Raw genomic sequence first — 17,521 nt, 5'->3', positions numbered from 1 at the left:
TTAAGTTCATTTTTATTTTCTTTTATAGGTTGTAAGTTCTACAAATGGAGAACTGAACACAGATGACCCTACTGCAGGACGTTCAAATGCACCCATCACAGCTCCTACAGAAGTGGAAGTGATGGATGAAACCAAGTATGTTTTCGTTTTGTTTGTTTTCGTAACTTTTTCTTCTTAAGCTATGCATGTTTGAAAATTATAATTACATACAATTATCTCAGGAAAATTTTTTTAGGAAATAGGTGCATGAGAAAAAAGTGGTATGCTTAATTATTTTACTGAATTTAAAATAGTGCTATTCCAGTAAATATTTTCATGATACAAAAATAGTTAAGAACTGTCACAAATTGGTATTTATAATTAATAGCATATTGTCAGCTTTTGATTTTTAGGAGTGTTGATGCATGGAAGCTATTACTGTACTATTGATGATTTTTTTTTCTGTAAACAGAGAATAGTCGTTTTAGAGAATGCTGCATGCTTTAGTATTTTTTAAATTAGTTTTTTGAAGTGTAAATTATAAAAAGCATGAAAAACAATGTGATCATTTTACGATGGGCTGTTTCTGATGATCTCTTTCTCTCTCTCTCTTTTTTTCCCCTTGTATTTTTTCCCTTTGTGTGTGTGTAGCTGCCAGAAAGTGTTGAACATGTGGTGAGTTCTCAAGTGCAGGCAGGCAGAAATAGCTCCACCGACCGTCATTCCAAAGATGTAGCACCATTTTGTGTTTGTTTTTTTTTTCTAAAAAAAAACCAAATCCATTGACATAGAAATTATAATTGGTCAAAGTTATTCGAAAGTATTTGATGTTCTTAACAATATATCTGGAAAACCAGAAATAATTGTTTGAGGAGCTCTTTTGCCTGCTACCACTTTTTTGCTTCAAGTGACATAGACTCTGACCACTTTTAACTGCATAGATGATACGCTGGCCCTGCTTGTGTTTGTGCGTTTATTTTGTAGGGCAGAACTTTTATTTGCTATTTTAAATAGAAAGATGCATTTTTGAGTTAAGTTTCATTTTTCTTATTTGTTAAGTACATGCATAGCAGATCCCTTCTTACCGAGAGTATCGCTGGAACAGTATTTCATCTACTGACCCGTTTTCATTGCCATCGAATGTGATATTGATACATTTTATGGTGAACTATCGTGAGAGAGGAATTTAAAATGTTTCATTTAAGGGCCAATAGGTGGCATGGTCATTAAAGCACTGGATCCTATGTGGGCAGCTCTATGGTTCAAGTCCCGGACCTGAAGGCCCGAAGACACACTGGGCCTTGTGTATGTGTGTTCCCAAAGTCCCAAGAGGAGCATGGAGGAGGAGGGACTGCAGTGTCACCACCCGCCTTGGGGGATGACTTCTCACTTTCCAGTTCTCTCTGTCTCTCTCTCCAGTGAGCACATGGACTCTGTGGCAAAAAAAAAAAAAAAAAATCTAAAAAAAAAAGAAAACAAAAAATAAATAGTAAATTTTAAAAATCTTTTAAAAAATTCCTGATAATTCTAGCTATTAAGAAAAATAATATTCATATTAGAAAATTAATATTGGATTTAAATTATTTTCTAAGAATTGCCTTTTTGTGATACTATGTTTAAAACACCCTTCTCCATTTCAGGATAAATTTTGAGTCAGCCTTGGCATGAATAAAGAAAATTGCTTAGATTAGTCAATTTTGAAACATTTTGCTTATATTCCAGGAACTTTATATCATTTCCAAAATAATGTTCATATTCTATCTGGAAAATGAGAAAACTTGTATGGCTATTTCTTCTTAAAAGCAGTGATCAAGTATTCATTTTAATCAGTTTTGCCTGTAGAATTTACTCATAATGTGGCTAGACAGTGGTTTGTGCGTGTTTGTGGCTTTGGGCTGGAAGTCTAAGCACGGTTAGGAACGTAGGGTGGCCGTGTGGTCCGTCAGCATGTGCATGTCCTTTGCAGTTCACCACAGGTTATAGGACCCTGTTTCTGCCACGATGTGTTACCTTCTTCAAGCTTGTTTCTTTTTCTGTAAAACAAGGCTAATAATACCTGCCTCGAGGTGGCGGGGAACAGTCAGTGTGGGGAAGCTCTGCTGCCCTGTCTGGCACATGGCAGGTACTTCGTAGCTGTCATCGCCTCTGTTTCTCCACTTCCAGCTGCTGGAAGTTCTTTTTTCTTCTTTGTTCTTCCCAGCTCGTGCTTCCTCTCTTGGTGGCCCGTATTTTTCGTTGTTTAATGTACACTCTTCCCGGAAACTGGTTGTTCTGTAGTCACAGATGCGTAAAGACCTGCTTTGCATCAAATCTGTTACGTCTGTTCACTCGACAATTCACTGCTGAGAGTTCAGAAACACAGAGACGGCCTTTGCTCTTACAGATTACAAGCCGCCAGGGAAGATGGCATTCGTCAGCATGCGATTCATACTATGAAAAAGATAGGAAAACCTGTTCGATTTTGTTAAGAAAAAAATTCCAGGCTTGGATGATCCGAGGATGCTCTGTGGAGAGGTTTTATAGGATGGCGTGGTCGTTCATTCCGTTAGAGTGGGTGCAGGTGCCTGTGTGGGTGGGCTCGGGTCTCTCACTGGAGAACAGGGAAGGGAATGGTGGGAAGGCTCTTCCTGAAACAGAGCTGCGCCGTGGTTTGGGGCGTTCTGTCCAGGTGCTTGGTGTGCACTGAGGCTCTGCCTACCTCTCGAAGGCTGTCCTGAAACAGAGTTGTGCCGTGGTTTGGGGCGTTCTGTCCAGGTGCTTGGTGTGCACTGAGGCTCTGCCTACCTCTCGTAGGCTGGCCCTGCTTGTCTTCCTCAGCCCCCTTTTTCATTCTGGTCCTTATATTCCGTCGGTCCCGTAAGCCCGCCTTTGGTATGTCATTTTCTTTCTGTATCTCCTTCTTGAAACTTCTTGAACTTCTTGAAAACAATATGCCTTAATCAATTATTACCAAATAAATAATGTGGTATGCCCATATAACTGATTATCATTTGGCAATAAAGATAGGAAATTGAAAACACTTTGTTACGTGAAAGAAGCCAGGTATAAAAGGCCACATGTGATTGCTTTTAAATGAAATATTCTAAACGGTTAAATAAAAGGGACCTATAGGACCCTATTTCAAGCTTGTTTCTTTTTCTGTAAAACAAGGCTAATAATACCTACCGCTATAGAAAAGTCTGTAGGAATAAAGGGATTAAATTACTAGTTTATTTGGGTGTAGACATTTTTTAAAATCCATGTGTAGTGTGTTTTTAGTATGCATTTTCTTTTTCATTTACTTATTTATTTGAATGTATCATAGGGTGCCTGCACTTGCTTGAGAGAGACATAGAGATAGAAAGCGAGAAATCACCCCCCAGGGGGATGGTCACGTCACAATCCCTTCTCCTCCATTCTCCTCTCAGAATTTTGGGCACACATGCCTAGTGTGATTTTCAAACGTCTGGGTCCAGGACTTGAACTGTGCAGTTGGCCGTGTGGGATCCAGCCATCTTAACCATCGCACCACCTGGTTGGCCCCACATTATGCATTTTCTATGCATGTGTAGAAGACCCCTGGTGTTTAGCACAGAAAGCAGATTACTGATTGCCTGGGGCAGATTAGAGGAGCATGGACCAAGCTGCTAATAACAGATGACAGCGTCCCTTCATGGGTGATGAAGACATGACACTGGAGTGGTGACAGCCACCCAGTGCTTCAACATACCAGGAACCACTGAATTGTACACTCACAAAGCTGCATTTTATGATATGAACTTTATCTTACTAAAGCAGAGATTTTTGTTATAGGCTGTGCGTGCTCACCAGAGAGACAGAAAGCAAGATATCAACCCCCCCTCCCCCAGGGCAGATGGCCACACTGCAATTCCTCCTCCTCCATTCTCCTCTCAGGATTTTGGGCATGCATACATACACTCCCGGTGTGAGTTTCAAGCCGCCAGGTCCAAGACTTGAACCATGACTAGTCACGTGGAAGTCCAGCGATATAACCATTACACCACCTGCTGGTCCCTGTAAAGCAGCTATTTTTAAAAAGCTTAAGAACCCATGGTTTCAGTGAAACTCTTCATGTGGGTCACAGAAACCCTCAGAACTTCTCTACTTCTTCATCAGTTAAAAACTCTCTTTAAACACGTAAGGTTTTGTCTTTCTCTTGTCCGGTTTATCCTCACATTTCTATAAATTCATTATTATGTTCCTGATGTCCTCCTGGTCTCTTGACTAGATATACAAACGTGGTTTCCCTGTCCACGTTGTATCTTCTGATTCTGTTCTCTGCCACCATTTTATAGTTCGTGAGGACCGTGCTTAGAATTCCTTTCCAGAATTTCTTTCCATCTTTCTCATTACCTGTGATCAGCAGAGAGCTCTCTCCCTGCGTCCCATCAGTTAGAATGTGTTCCGTGGTGGACATTTTAGCATCTTGACCGTTCCAAGAACTGTAGCTCATGGGGTAAATATTTCCAGGTGACGTGAGCATATTTGATTCTCCCACGTATAAAGTTGTCGCTGGGTTGGTAATAAGAGTGTACCTTGCTGGTTTCCTGTAGCTGGGGATTTTAGAACAGGTGGTACAGGTCATAGCACCTCGTCATTCCCACGAGGAATTCAGGAGGACACGGCTTTCCTGAGTCATTTTCTTCTCAAGTAATACAGGACTGCCTCTCTCGCTCTACTTTTTTCTTCCTCTTCCGCTTTCAGTACTTACCGAACGGATGGATGGTGGTGTTTGGGCAGTGTGATGGTCCCGAGGGTACGTGAGGATGTGTCCGTCAGTAGGGAGACAGGGAGTCCAGCATGACTGTTAGACGTGGTTCAACCCTGGCTTGCCATTACAGATACCCGGGGGCTTTCAGATACTGCTAGTATTTTATAAGGACTTTCAGAGTTTCTGACATCACTAGTTGTCTGTAGTGGGGCCTGTTCATCAGTAGTTTTAAAAAAGAGCTTCGAAGGTGAGATCTAAGAAGCAAGTAAGGGTCGAGAATGCTGGTCTACGAACAGTAATACTGGGTTAGCACCGTACGAAAGGGATAAGATGCTAGCAGACTAGAAAATGCATTATGTGCTTCCAGCCGGGAAGATCGGAGACATCTTTAAGGGTAAGGCGGCGTTTGCACTAGTTCTCGGGTACAAGTATGATTGTGCAAGGGCAGTGGGTGGAAGGAGTCAGAGAGACGAGGCCGTGCGCTGATGGGGGCAAGGGGGGACGGAGTGTTTGGGGAGGAACTCAGCGGGTATGGCCGTGCGGACGTGCTCCTGGGAACCGAGATCGCTGTGCCCCAAGCCCAGAGGCACTCCGCGGCCAGGTGAAGAAGCTCGGGCAGTATCTCTCATCACAAGAAAGCAAGCTGCGGTTTTAAGCCAAGAACAGTACGATCAGATTGTGCCTTCGGAAGATTGATTTGGCAACCGTGAGGAGGCTCTGCCACTTTCTAGAGTTTACCAGATTGCAGAAAATGGCTCAGAAATATAAACTGAGTTTGCTTTCCTATGAAACTAGATGGAGAATGATTTATTTATTTATTTATTTATTTATTTATGTTGGTTCATAGCCTTTAGTGGTTAAACTGGTATCTTTTTATAAAAATGATTGTAAGATGACAGTCTCGGGCTGTTCACTTAGTTTCTACTATCCGTTCAAGATTTAGTCTCTAGAATTATAGAGATGAAGCACGTTTCGTCAGAATCCTAGTTCAGTGAGGAAGAGAGGCATACAGGTTCTAGTACGAAGTGTTGAAGACTAACTTTTTGGAGAGAGCATAAACGGATCTCAGCTGCAAGGAAGAGCATGTGTCAGGATAAAGAGCTGCAGAACGACCTGTGCTATCTTTCAGGAGTGGCAAGTAGGCCTTCACTTCTGTCTACTTTTCGTTTTCTTCCCGCTTTCAGTACTTACCGAACGGATGGATGGTGGTGTTTGGGCAGTGTGATGGTCCCGAGGGTACGTGAGGATGTGTCCGTCAGTAGGGAGACAGGGAGTCCAGCATGACTGTTAGACGTGGTTCAACCCTGGCTTGCCATTACAGATACCCGGGGGCTTTCAGATACTGCTAGTATTTTATAAGGACTTTCAGAGTTTCTGACATCACTAGTTGTCTGTAGTGGGGCCTGTTCATCAGTAGTTTTAAAAAAGAGCTTCGAAGGTGAGATCTAAGAAGCAAGTAAGGGTCGAGAATGCTGGTCTACGAACAGTAATACTGGGTTAGCACCGTACGAAAGGGATAAGATGCTAGCAGACTAGAAAATGCATTATGTGCTTCCAGCCGGGAAGATCGGAGACATCTTTAAGGGTAAGGCGGCGTTTGCACTAGTTCTCGGGTACAAGTATGATTGTGCAAGGGCAGTGGGTGGAAGGAGTCAGAGAGACGAGGCCGTGCGCTGATGGGGGCAAGGGGGGACGGAGTGTTTGGGGAGGAACTCAGCGGGTATGGCCGTGCGGACGTGCTCCTGGGAACCGAGATCGCTGTGCCCCAAGCCCAGAGGCACTCCGCGGCCAGGTGAAGAAGCTCGGGCAGTATCTCTCATCACAAGAAAGCAAGCTGCGGTTTTAAGCCAAGAACAGTACGATCAGATTGTGCCTTCGGAAGATTGATTTGGCAACCGTGAGGAGGCTCTGCCACTTTCTAGAGTTTACCAGATTGCAGAAAATGGCTCAGAAATATAAACTGAGTTTGCTTTCCTATGAAACTAGATGGAGAATGATTTATTTATTTATTTATTTATTTATTTATGTTGGTTCATAGCCTTTAGTGGTTAAACTGGTATCTTTTTATAAAAATGATTGTAAGATGACAGTCTCGGGCTGTTCACTTAGTTTCTACTATCCGTTCAAGATTTAGTCTCTAGAATTATAGAGATGAAGCACGTTTCGTCAGAATCCTAGTTCAGTGAGGAAGAGAGGCATACAGGTTCTAGTACGAAGTGTTGAAGACTAACTTTTTGGAGAGAGCATAAACGGATCTCAGCTGCAAGGAAGAGCATGTGTCAGGATAAAGAGCTGCAGAACGACCTGTGCTATCTTTCAGGAGTGGCAAGTAGGCCTTCACTTCTGTCTACTTTTCGTTTTCTTCCCTCCCTCCCTCCTTCCTTCCTTCCTTCCTCCCTTCCTTCCTTCCTTCTTTTTTTTCTTTATTTCTTTTTTGTTGTTGTTCATAGTGTAGACTGCCTAGCTGGGAATGAAACCCAATGGAGGATGAAAGGCGTGGAAACAAGCAGGGGACCAAATTCCGAATAGCTGTGTGAACTTAAGCACTGATGAGGTTTTAAGAGGAAAAGGCCACGGCCATATTTATGATGGGAGCAGTTTGAATGGCAGATTGGGGCAAGGAGAAACCTAGACTGGAACGTCCATTGAAAAGCTCTTAGAGGTGCTGGTGGCAAATAAAAAAAAATCTGAACAAAAATAGCATGAGAAGATAACGGAGGACTAATTGTGTGTGGATAGAGAGAAAGATACTGGAGATGAGGGTGTGTCCTTCGGTTCCTAGTTGGAGCAATTAGATATATAGTCTTGCTCTCTGATTTAAACTGTTCTTGCTTAACTAAATACTCCCTCATTTTCAACATCAAGAGATCCAGAGATTTGAAATTCTATCACAGCTCTCAGTTTTATGGAGGATAACGTATTGTCAAAGAATTACAGATGAGATATCATAGAAGATATTTCCTGTCTACTTATCAATCCAGGCCAGGAGAAGATAAGTTCTGGAATGCTAAATGGGTAGATTCTAGGAGCTGCAGACTCTCAACCAGAGAGCGAGCCAGTGAGCCATCCTATACGAGATCAATACGAACTACAAGTCCAGGGGCGCGTACTTCAGTTTCTGGGTAGGTTTGAGAGAAGGCAGTGTCTGACATAGGTCCAGAAAGACAGACAAATTCTGGATGAAGAAAACGGCCGTGAGAACAGGGAACTGGTGGTACAAGGTCAGCCCACACTGTGTGTGTTTTGTGCACAGTTCAGGACTCTGATCCATTGTTGGATCCATTATGATTTCTGTTTCCTGCCTAATGGTATTTAAAGAAATAACCTTGGAGTTTGTCAGAAGCAGAACTTAACATTTATTTCAAAAGGATGTCGGAATAGGGGCTCAGCCTCAGAGCTCTAAGCTAGCCAGTGAGCGCTCATATCAGAGCATGGCCTGACGTTGCATGAATGCATTTGGCTCATTGGAGCCACACAGAGAGTTCTAGTAAGAGTCTGGTGACCCTAGTCAGTTTCCCCAGAGTTGTCAATGGTGTAGCTCTGAACAGACCCCACATGAGTATGAACAGATGTGTAAGAAAATAGCCACTGACCCACAAGCAGAAAATATATGTTTAAAATTTTCATGCATGTGGGTAATTTTCTAAGACCAGATAGTTATACTTATTGACAAAAGTAATTGGCACACACTGTCTCTGGGAGCTGCTGTATGTACTAATTCTTGGCATATTTATACTTACTGTTATTTGCAATAGTTTTTATAATTAATTGGTAGGATTTTTTTTTCCCTTTGACTCTGGTAGAATTTCTTTTTGCTTTTGACTATACCAATTGTTAAAATTACATTTTTTTCCTTTTTATGCGCTTACCTACACTCGTACATCAAAGGCGTGGGTATCTACAGTGCTTGGCTTATGACACAGGACCGAGTAGCTGCTGAGGTGACCCGGCAGTTACATCAAGAGAGCCGTGCTTCTTAACCTTGGGGTTCAGACTCCTTTAGGAATCTGGTTTGAGTCTTATTTTCTCTAATAAAGCCTCACACAGGCACTAAAATCTTTATTTTATGGTTTCACTTAGAATTTGTGGTCCATGGGTAAGAACTCCAGCTTTAGAATGTGCATTAGAATTTTTTTTTTAGAGAGAGATTTTTTGCTATAGGACTCATGTGCTCACCAGAGAGACAGAGACAGAAAGTGAGAAATAACCCCCGAGGGGATAATGGCCACACCACAATCCCTTCTCCTCCAGTCTACTCTCAGGATTTGGGGCACGCATATACACATGCCTGGCGTGTTTTAAGCCACTGGGTCCTTGACTCAAACCCCGGTTGACTATGTGGGAGAGTCCAGCAATGTAACCATTATGCCACCTGCTGGTCTCAAGAATTTTGACTAGGTTTTTACTGGAGGAGTTACTTGCGTTTTGTAAGTAGATGTTCATCATTCAGTAACTACTGAATGAGTACCAAGTTCTGTCAGCTTGTTGGATTTATCTGTGAGCAGGTCCATATGAAGCTTATTTGCTAGTATACATACAGATAAATTAGTAAAAAAAAAATAAAATATTTCAAAGTAGCAGTAAGTAATTAGAGGAAAATAGACCAGTAATGCGATACAGTGACTGACTGAGAGCTACTGAGATTGAATGCTAGGAACTGGAAACAGTTGAAATGAGACCTCCTTTCTTAATCACTGAGACTATAAATCACATCTCTTGATAATGACTTTTATCTGAAGAAATAAGCCATGAGGTTACAATATTAATTTACTTCTTCTAAGTGTATCTTATTTTGAGTTTTTATGTTGTGTTCGAATGCATTCATATCACATAAAGCAATGCTGCCCCCTGGTGGTAATCGCTTTCATAGCATGCTAGCTTTACTTTTGCCAATCCATAAGGGTGTGCTCTTTATTTAGTGGAATTTATTTCTGAAAAGTAGGCATCTTTTTGGATTATGTTTGAACTTAAGCAACTTGTACAATGAGAACCCACTTGAAAATTATATTAGTCTCAAATACATGTGTGGCATAATTTTCTACGTTCAACACTGCTGTGCTATTGAAGTATTGAAGGAAAGGTTACTTAAAGGGGAGGAACTTGGCTCTCAGAACTGAAAATACTGGAAAAATAAAGTAGGCAAGGTGAGTTCCTAATGAAAGGATGGGAAATCTAGTACTGAGCTTGCTCATCAAAACGTGTGACGTGAAATTCCTCATTCCTAAGGGCTTATGTAACTTAAGAATATTTTAGTGCAAAATTTTTTGTAAGAATACATTTTAGAGTTTGAAAAGACAACAATATTGAGAAACAATGAAAATTATTAAAAAAATTTTGCATTCAACAATTTATAAATTTCCATTGACATATGACGAGTCTTAAATTTAACATTTTACATATTTAGTCTGTTTCTTCTAAGTACTAATTTTTTCATGTTTTATTTCTACCATATGGCATTTAAAAAAATTCTTTTCTAAGTCTTTAATTGACAGGTTCACTTTGTAGTAACTGTTGATCTCTCTTAGGGGGTAATTCGTCTTCAGTCATGTTTTGTTTCGCTTTTCTGTTTTAGAACATACTGAGATTTGAGAAGGTATCAGCTAACAGCTAAAAATAAAGTTGACTTATTTTTTTCTAAATCCAGGAAAACCGTTACATTTAGGTTCTTGTTGTATAGTGGTAGCTTTTCCCTAAGCTTTGACTAGGTAGTTAATTTCAGTTTGGGTAGTCTCCTCAGTGAAAATTAAATTTCTAAAAATTCATACTTGCACGTATTTTCAGATGAACTTTTATCAGTTGTCCATAATTTTAAGTAATTTACATTTTTGGTCCAGTTATTGTGTACTGTTTGGTGTGCTTTAAAAAAAGGCTGTGTCTAATTTTCTTTTTAAAAATATTTTAAAGAATTATTTATTTTAATTTTTATTTATTATTATTATTTTTAACTTTTGCTATAGGCCACATATGCTTACCAGAGAGAGAGAGAGAGAGAGAGGGGAGGGGGAGAAAGTGAGAAAGCAAGCCTCCAGGCCAGCCTGTGGGAGTCCAGCGCCTCAACTACCACACCACCTGCTGACCCTTTCATTTAATTTCCGGTGCCTTGGTAGTAGTTTGGTAATCTGGCATGTATCATAATAAACTATCCGGAATTACTTTTGACATAAGGTAATGTGGGTAGAGAGGTCGTGTACTCCAGCTGCACAGTGTAGATCTCTGGTTACATTTATTTCACGGAAAGATAGAAAGCGTCCCGTAGTTCTTTTATCTCCCACCACCACTTGCTGTATAGGACATTTGACGCTACATGGTCTCTAATGTGGTTAGCCTCCGATGTTTAGTTAATATGCTCTTATTAAAGAAGGTTGATAAGAATTATACGAACATCTTTATAAGACTGTATTATGCACAGGCTTTGAATTGGCAGCTTTGGGGGATGAAATTACAATTTATAATAATATGCCTTTTTTTTTTTTTAATTGCAAGATACGATTTACCCATACACATAGGAATTCAAAGGGAAATTCAGGGATAGTCAAGCAGGCTTTGCCTCTGTGAAAAGTAAATCTGACCCTAAGAATTAGAAGTGACTATTCAAGGGAACCAGCGGTGACATGGTGGTTAAGGTGCTGGACACTCCCATGGGGCTGACCATGGTTTGAGTCCTGGAACTGATGGCTTGCTCGCTCTCTCGCTCTCTCTCTCTCTGGTCCAATTAAAATAAATGAATAAATAAAATGAAATAATCCTTTATAAAAGAAAAAGAGAAGCGACTGTTTAGAAGTTTTAAAAAGCACTTGCTCTGTGGTGTGCCTATCATTAGATGTTCTAATAGACCGATTTCTTTCAGTATGGAAGGGGAATAAACCCATGCCTTTTGATGTGAAGCCTTACCTTTGTGCCTGTATTTGAGGGAATGCCAGGTGTTCACTAGATGTGTGTGTGTGTGTGTGTGTGTGTGTGTGCGTGCGTGTGTGTGTTCTTTGTAGTGGAAGACGATCGGTAATCCCCACTGAACTTCCGGTTCACACCATGCTCAGCTTGTCCTACAGCAGCCAGGCTGTGCAGTTCTTCTCATGACTAGGAGAATTTACCATCACAGAAATCAATTTTTAAAAAATTTTTTCTTTTTGAGAGGTTTTTACCATAGGGTACGTGCACTCGCCAGAAAGACGGAGAGAGACAGAGAGACAGAAAGCAAGAAATCACCCCCCAGGGGGGATGGCCATGCTGCAATCCCTCCTCCTCCATTCTCTCAGGATCTTGGGCACGCACGCACACGCCCAGAGTTTAAGCCACCGGGTCCGGGACTTGAACAGCTGTTGACTATGGGAGTCCAGCGACATAGCCATTACGCCAACTGCTGGTCCCCGAAATCAATTTTTATTCCTCACGTAGTAATAAAAATCAGGACTGTGTTGTTTTGAATATATTGTTTTTAATTACAAAACAGAATCTGTTCCACTATGTTAAGTGTGATTTTTACCTTAATTAAAATGACTTACAATAAATTTGACCTTTCTTAACCCTTACGGAATTACAAGGTACCAGTCTCGACATTCTCTTTTATGTCGTCCCTCTCCTCCTGTTTGGGATTTTTCAATTCTTTGCCATTGAATTTTTATCAGCTGATACATAATTTTGAATCATTTACATTCCATGGTCTAGTTATTGCGTATTATTTGGTGTGCTTTTAAAAAGCGCTGTGTCTAATTTAATTTTCTTCTTTTTAAAAATATTTTTAAAGTGATTATTTAAATCTAAACTGGTTTGGTGCCGATAAGGTCCCGGTATTAGGATCATCATTGCCTCCCTAGTCATGACTTGAGCAGTCTGTGGACATTTCAGGGGAGAAAGGAAGGAAATGCGTAGGAGGCTTCCGTGGAGGCAGGCAGAGATGGCGGAGCACCCACCTACAGCGTGCCGGTGCGTCAGCCAGGATTCCGCATCAGAGCTTCTCTGTCTTGGCGCTAGGACTTTTGGAATTTTTCATATTGCGCTTCCTAAAAGGCCTGTTGATGAGCCGGGACAGTCACAGCTCTGCCGTAGTCTCACTCACGGTAGTTCCTGGGGGCGTTCATGGTGTATCTGGCCCTAAGTCCATTGCTTGGCATGACCACGCAGGTTAATGCAGTAGATCCAGCTTACTCTGTGACATCTTAGGACGTTTATATTTAAAGGAATATTTCTCTTATTCGCAGGTGCTGCTGTTTTTTCAAAAGAAGGAAAAGGAAAACCATACAGCGCCACAAGTGACTCTGGACACAGACAGACCGCGGGGAGCTTCGTCCATGTTCATCCGCCGTCTTGTGATCGAGATCCTCTCTGTCGTGACCACATATATTTTCAAGGACTCGCTCTTAGAAACAAAACTGTCATACTTTCATACTTCATTCTGTGGTTGTCTTACATTCATATTGTTTTCTAATTTAACTTTTACGGAAGCTTTAAAGTTTTGTCAAAACACGAGTGCTCTGCCCATCCGACGGGAGTGGACCAGTGAGGCGGTGTTGGCGAGTGCAGCCCCGTAGAGCGTTTTTCAGAAGCTCCTCTCCTGTTGTAGAAAGCAGTATCGTATTGTAAATGTCAACCAGCTATAAATCTAATCTGTTTTTTTTTTTTTATAACTTCTGAAAGAGCATAATTACACAGGAATTTTCTTCCCAGCGGATAACGCAACAGAGAACACATTTAAGAGAAAGCTTTTTCCTTGAGAAGTTCCTATTTGGTGACATCTGCGTTGATTTCAGTATTATTGATGGTACTGTTATTTGTGAATCATATTAACATCCTCTCTGTGAAATCGTGGCACAGTCACTGCCCAGAGGCACTGAGGAACACGTTCTGTGGGCCCCGCAGATGGAAGTGGGAAACGAGTCACGAGCCGCGTGGTAAATGTGATCTCTGCTCTTGTAACCAGACACCAAGCACCGTGCTGCAGAGGTGGCAAAAGCGCTTATTTTTTAAAAATGCAGAATATTTGTATAATGTTAACATTATGCTTCCAGATAATAATGTATGTTAGACAGCAAGAAACGAGTCCTTTGAGAAGTGATGTATGTTGGAGTTTTTAAGAAGTACGTACACTAAAGAGAAGAATAAATGTGAACCTCATTGCAATGTGTAAGGTCGAAGCCCGAGGAGGTCCCGCTGAAACTTACTGCTGAATGGTTACACTCTTCCTTGAGCAAAAACTTGGGATGTGCCATGCAATGGTGTCTGTTTATTAATTATTTTGCTTTTTGATAAAAAAAAAAAAAGACCCCCAGCAATAAAAACTGGGTCACTCTATTGCCCTATGAGCACATTCGTCTCTTGTATTCAACTTTGCTGGTTCTCTGGAATTTTCCTACTCTTTAGCATAATTTTGATGATTGAAAAGTGTTTTGGAGAGGGTGGGTCAGGTGCTTTGCCTCCATAGTCTTTTGAAGTGCCTGGGTATGAAGAGAGTAACAGTTCTGTGAAAACACTTCATCCCACTCTTCAAGTGCGCGTTGCTTTAAGCCATAAAGACACAGGTGTACTTTTGTCAGATTCTGCTTGCCAGAATTTTCAAAAAAGGGTTAAGGAAAAAAAAAAAAAGAAAAGGAAAAAAAAAAAAAGACCGGCTCGAAAAATAATTACGTCGATTAACTCTCAAATTTACCTTCTATTTATAAAACACTCCTTCCACGTAGTCTCTTGTCTTTGAGTCTATGCCTCCAGGCATACCTATTTATTTTTATTGTCTCAAGGTAACATTTTAAATGTGTATTAAAGTAAATCACATTTTTAAATTTCATTTTTGTGTCTACAAGGATTTAATTATACTTTATAAGTTATTTTTCTTATTAGCCAAAAATTCAGTGCATCGTGTCTGATGAATTAGGCACCCGGATGAACACCAAGATCAGGGCAGTGACTGTCATTGTTGCTCTGAATCCTACAAGTGATCTCTTCTTGATTTTAAAGACTCACACGCAGCACAGAAACAGGTGCTGTATAGCTGGGTTGCCAGTTTCCATTGTTGGCCTACTGTCGTGTTGTCTTCGACTACAGAGTTCCGTACTGAGTTTTTATTTTTGTTTGCTTTGAGCAAGGTAGATGGATGTTTCTTTCGGCTACTATAATGTGAAACCACTTCTTTCTTTACAGTATTTGACCAAATTGATGTGTCTATGATATTTGTAAATACATGCGATATCTGTATTTCTTATCATAAGCCTATTTAGTTTTCTTCTCAGTAGGGTTTTTTGGACTGTACAGTGTTTATATGATCTGAACTCCTTATACATAAGAAGGTGTGTATATTAATCCAATTATGGACTTAAGATATTTTAAAAGTATAAATACCCTTATTTGCTGCAAAGACCAGTGTGTAGACATTTGCTTTTTAGCAATATTTTTAAGTGCTCCATTTTAATACCAAGGAGTAAGTCTTTTGGCAACACAAACTGGTCGATACTAGGTAATGCAGGTATGTTCAGGTTAAGCCAACAATGTTTTGCATTTTTATGCTTCTTTTCTGTCAACACTAACGAAGTCAACGTTGCCTGAATGTCTGAATAATGAAACACATCCCTGTTTAAAAGTATGTAACTGAAAAAGAAATTAAAAATAAAGGTAGTTTTTTTTAAACCTTCTCTTTCCCCTTTCCTCTAATCCGGATTAAATTAATGTCACTCACTAATTGAAGACACATTTTTAAAGTTCTGTTCATTTAGTCTGTTACATGCGAGAAGCAGAGCTAAACTAATATGAGGAGATTTCAAGAAGTTTGTGAAAAGCGGACTGAAAGTATGAGTTCATTTTGGTGCAAAAGAACTTTGAAATCCACATATAATTCTTTTCCATTGTATGCCTTTTCCACGAACTTTTTGAAGAGCCCCTGCATGCTCCCATTATGTTTTCGTTTGGTTTTGTTGGAACTCAGTCATAAAGAGCACACACCAAGAAGGATCTAAAGTGTCTCTAATGTTTTTTATTTATTTATTTTACACCTCTCTGAACTACTTACTGGAACAATTAATTAAAGCTAATGACTTCTGATAAACTAAGGGAGATAAACAGAATCACTTGATTCCTTTTTTGAGAATGAAACCATATGCTCTTACGTTCACAGAGATTAAGCATTAGTAATCAATTTTAAGTGTATGACTTTAAAAGTCATTGCAAATGGAAAGGACGTCTTTGTGACAGTATTTCGGTCATCCCTGCAGTCTGATGTTTTGAGGGTTTTACAGATGGCATTAATGACACTGCACTTGCAGAGGGGTGCTACAAGTAGAATAGGGCAAAGCGGCCTCCACTCAGCCCAGGCACCGTGTCACTGAGCACAAGAGTCATTGGGAGCAGAAGGTTCGGAGGTGAGCATACTGTTAGGAGACCTTATCTTGAAAAAGTTGCCTTGAGATTGTGCTTCCAGTCAGAGCAATCGTGTAGTTTCATTCCTGGGATCCTTTGAATTGCAAGTAACAGAAACGACTTTGCTTTAGTCATAGCAGTAGACATTACCTTGTTTAAATGGAGTCTAGTGACAGGCAGGGCTTGGTCCTGGCGTGCAGACAGGAGTCTCTTCCTCTCCATCTCCAGGTTTGCCTTCCACCCTGCTGGCAGCACCGGCAGGTTGACTTTCCACGTGTGAAAGTGAAGTGGTGGCCCCGTAGCTTGAGACGCTCACTCTGTGGTGGAGAGCGAAACAGAGGTTCATTTTTCTCAGCAGTTCCAACAGCATTCTCACAGAGGTGTTCGTGTGCCCCACTGGTTTGCATGTCTGCCCGGCTTGCTTACTGTGGACCATGGGATGTGCTCTCCGTATTGTGGAGCCTTAGTCATGCATGGGTCAGGCTTCAGAAAACACAGGAGTAGAAGGATTGTTACCCAAAAGGAAGTGAGGACATCGTTATCAGAAGGAGAATGAATAGCATACTCAACAGGCAAAATGAACAGCTGCCCACTGTCGTACTGACAGAAACAATACAGCATGAGGCATACCTGTTTCAAATTAGGAAACGTTATTGAGAACGGTATAAATTTGAATATTAAAAAATGACTTCTAATCAATGCATTTGCAGAATGTCTGGCACTTAGGTAAAAAGGGAGGAGGTCACAAGTACTTCATTTGGCATGATTTTGTTTACCTTTTCAGGGCTTTGGTGATAGAATTGGGTTTTTCTACTAGAGGACAAGTAAATGGAATTATAAAGCTTTGCTAATGTTCAGGATAACTAGTTTATTCTCTGCCCAGCTTCAATACAGACCCTCATACGCTTTCTTAGGAAATCTTTTTCGTAAGAATATCTAGATCATAATCAATGGGTATGTGTGTGTGTAAGTGAAGATATATCTAGCAGGTGGTTTTTTAGAAAGAACAGTTGGTTAGAGATGCTTACTATTCTGTGATTTTACTTCCATGGACAAACACTGGTACTTCTCCAGACTAGGGATTGGCAAATGTGTGTGTGTGTGTGTGTGTGTGTGTGTGTGTGTGTGTGTGTAAAAGTTTAAGCTTTGTGGGCCAAGTGGCAAGACTGAGGTTTGTATATACTTATGTAATAAGAATGAAAACATATTTCTGCATCTATTTTATTGCTAAAATTCAAAAATACATTGACACTTGAATACAATTTTTTTCTAATAATATTGGTATACTAATGATAAGAATTGAAGTATTTTGTGAGGATAATATTTCACTAAATAATGGTTCAAAATTGGTTGCACATAATCATCTATTCATGGTTAACTGTGATGTGAGATTTTCTGTTGTACTTTGAAAATGTCTCTCTATACATGTAGATACTACGAAATACTGTTATCAACCCTTAAGTGCTTGATTTTAATAGAACATGGTCATCC

General features: G+C 40.4%; 1 protein-coding gene across 9 annotated transcripts in view; it reads left to right on the top strand.

The window, feature by feature from the left end:
* The window catches only part of CSNK1G3 (casein kinase 1 gamma 3), a 151,809-nt gene extending 136,505 nt beyond the window's left edge, over positions 1-15,304 (top strand). For 7 of the 9 annotated variants that reach the window (XM_006167465.3, XM_027767863.1, XM_027767862.1 and 4 more), the window contains 3 exons: positions 29-135; positions 631-654; positions 12,889-15,304. In XM_006167465.3, the coding sequence (XP_006167527.1) occupies positions 29-135; positions 631-654; positions 12,889-12,943 (186 nt within the window). In that variant the 3' untranslated portion in view covers positions 12,944-15,304. The remainder of the gene's footprint in view (positions 1-28; positions 136-630; positions 655-12,888) is intronic. The other 2 variants (XM_027767864.1, XM_027767861.1) reach the window with 1 other exon arrangement.
* The last annotated feature ends 2,217 nt before the right edge of the window (positions 15,305-17,521 follow it).

Source organism: Tupaia chinensis, unplaced genomic scaffold, assembly GCF_000334495.1.
Source record: "Tupaia chinensis unplaced genomic scaffold, TupChi_1.0 Scaffold144806_1, whole genome shotgun sequence".
Lineage (NCBI taxonomy): Eukaryota > Metazoa > Chordata > Mammalia > Scandentia > Tupaiidae > Tupaia > Tupaia belangeri.
This window is presented reverse-complemented; position numbering and strand designations above follow the sequence as displayed.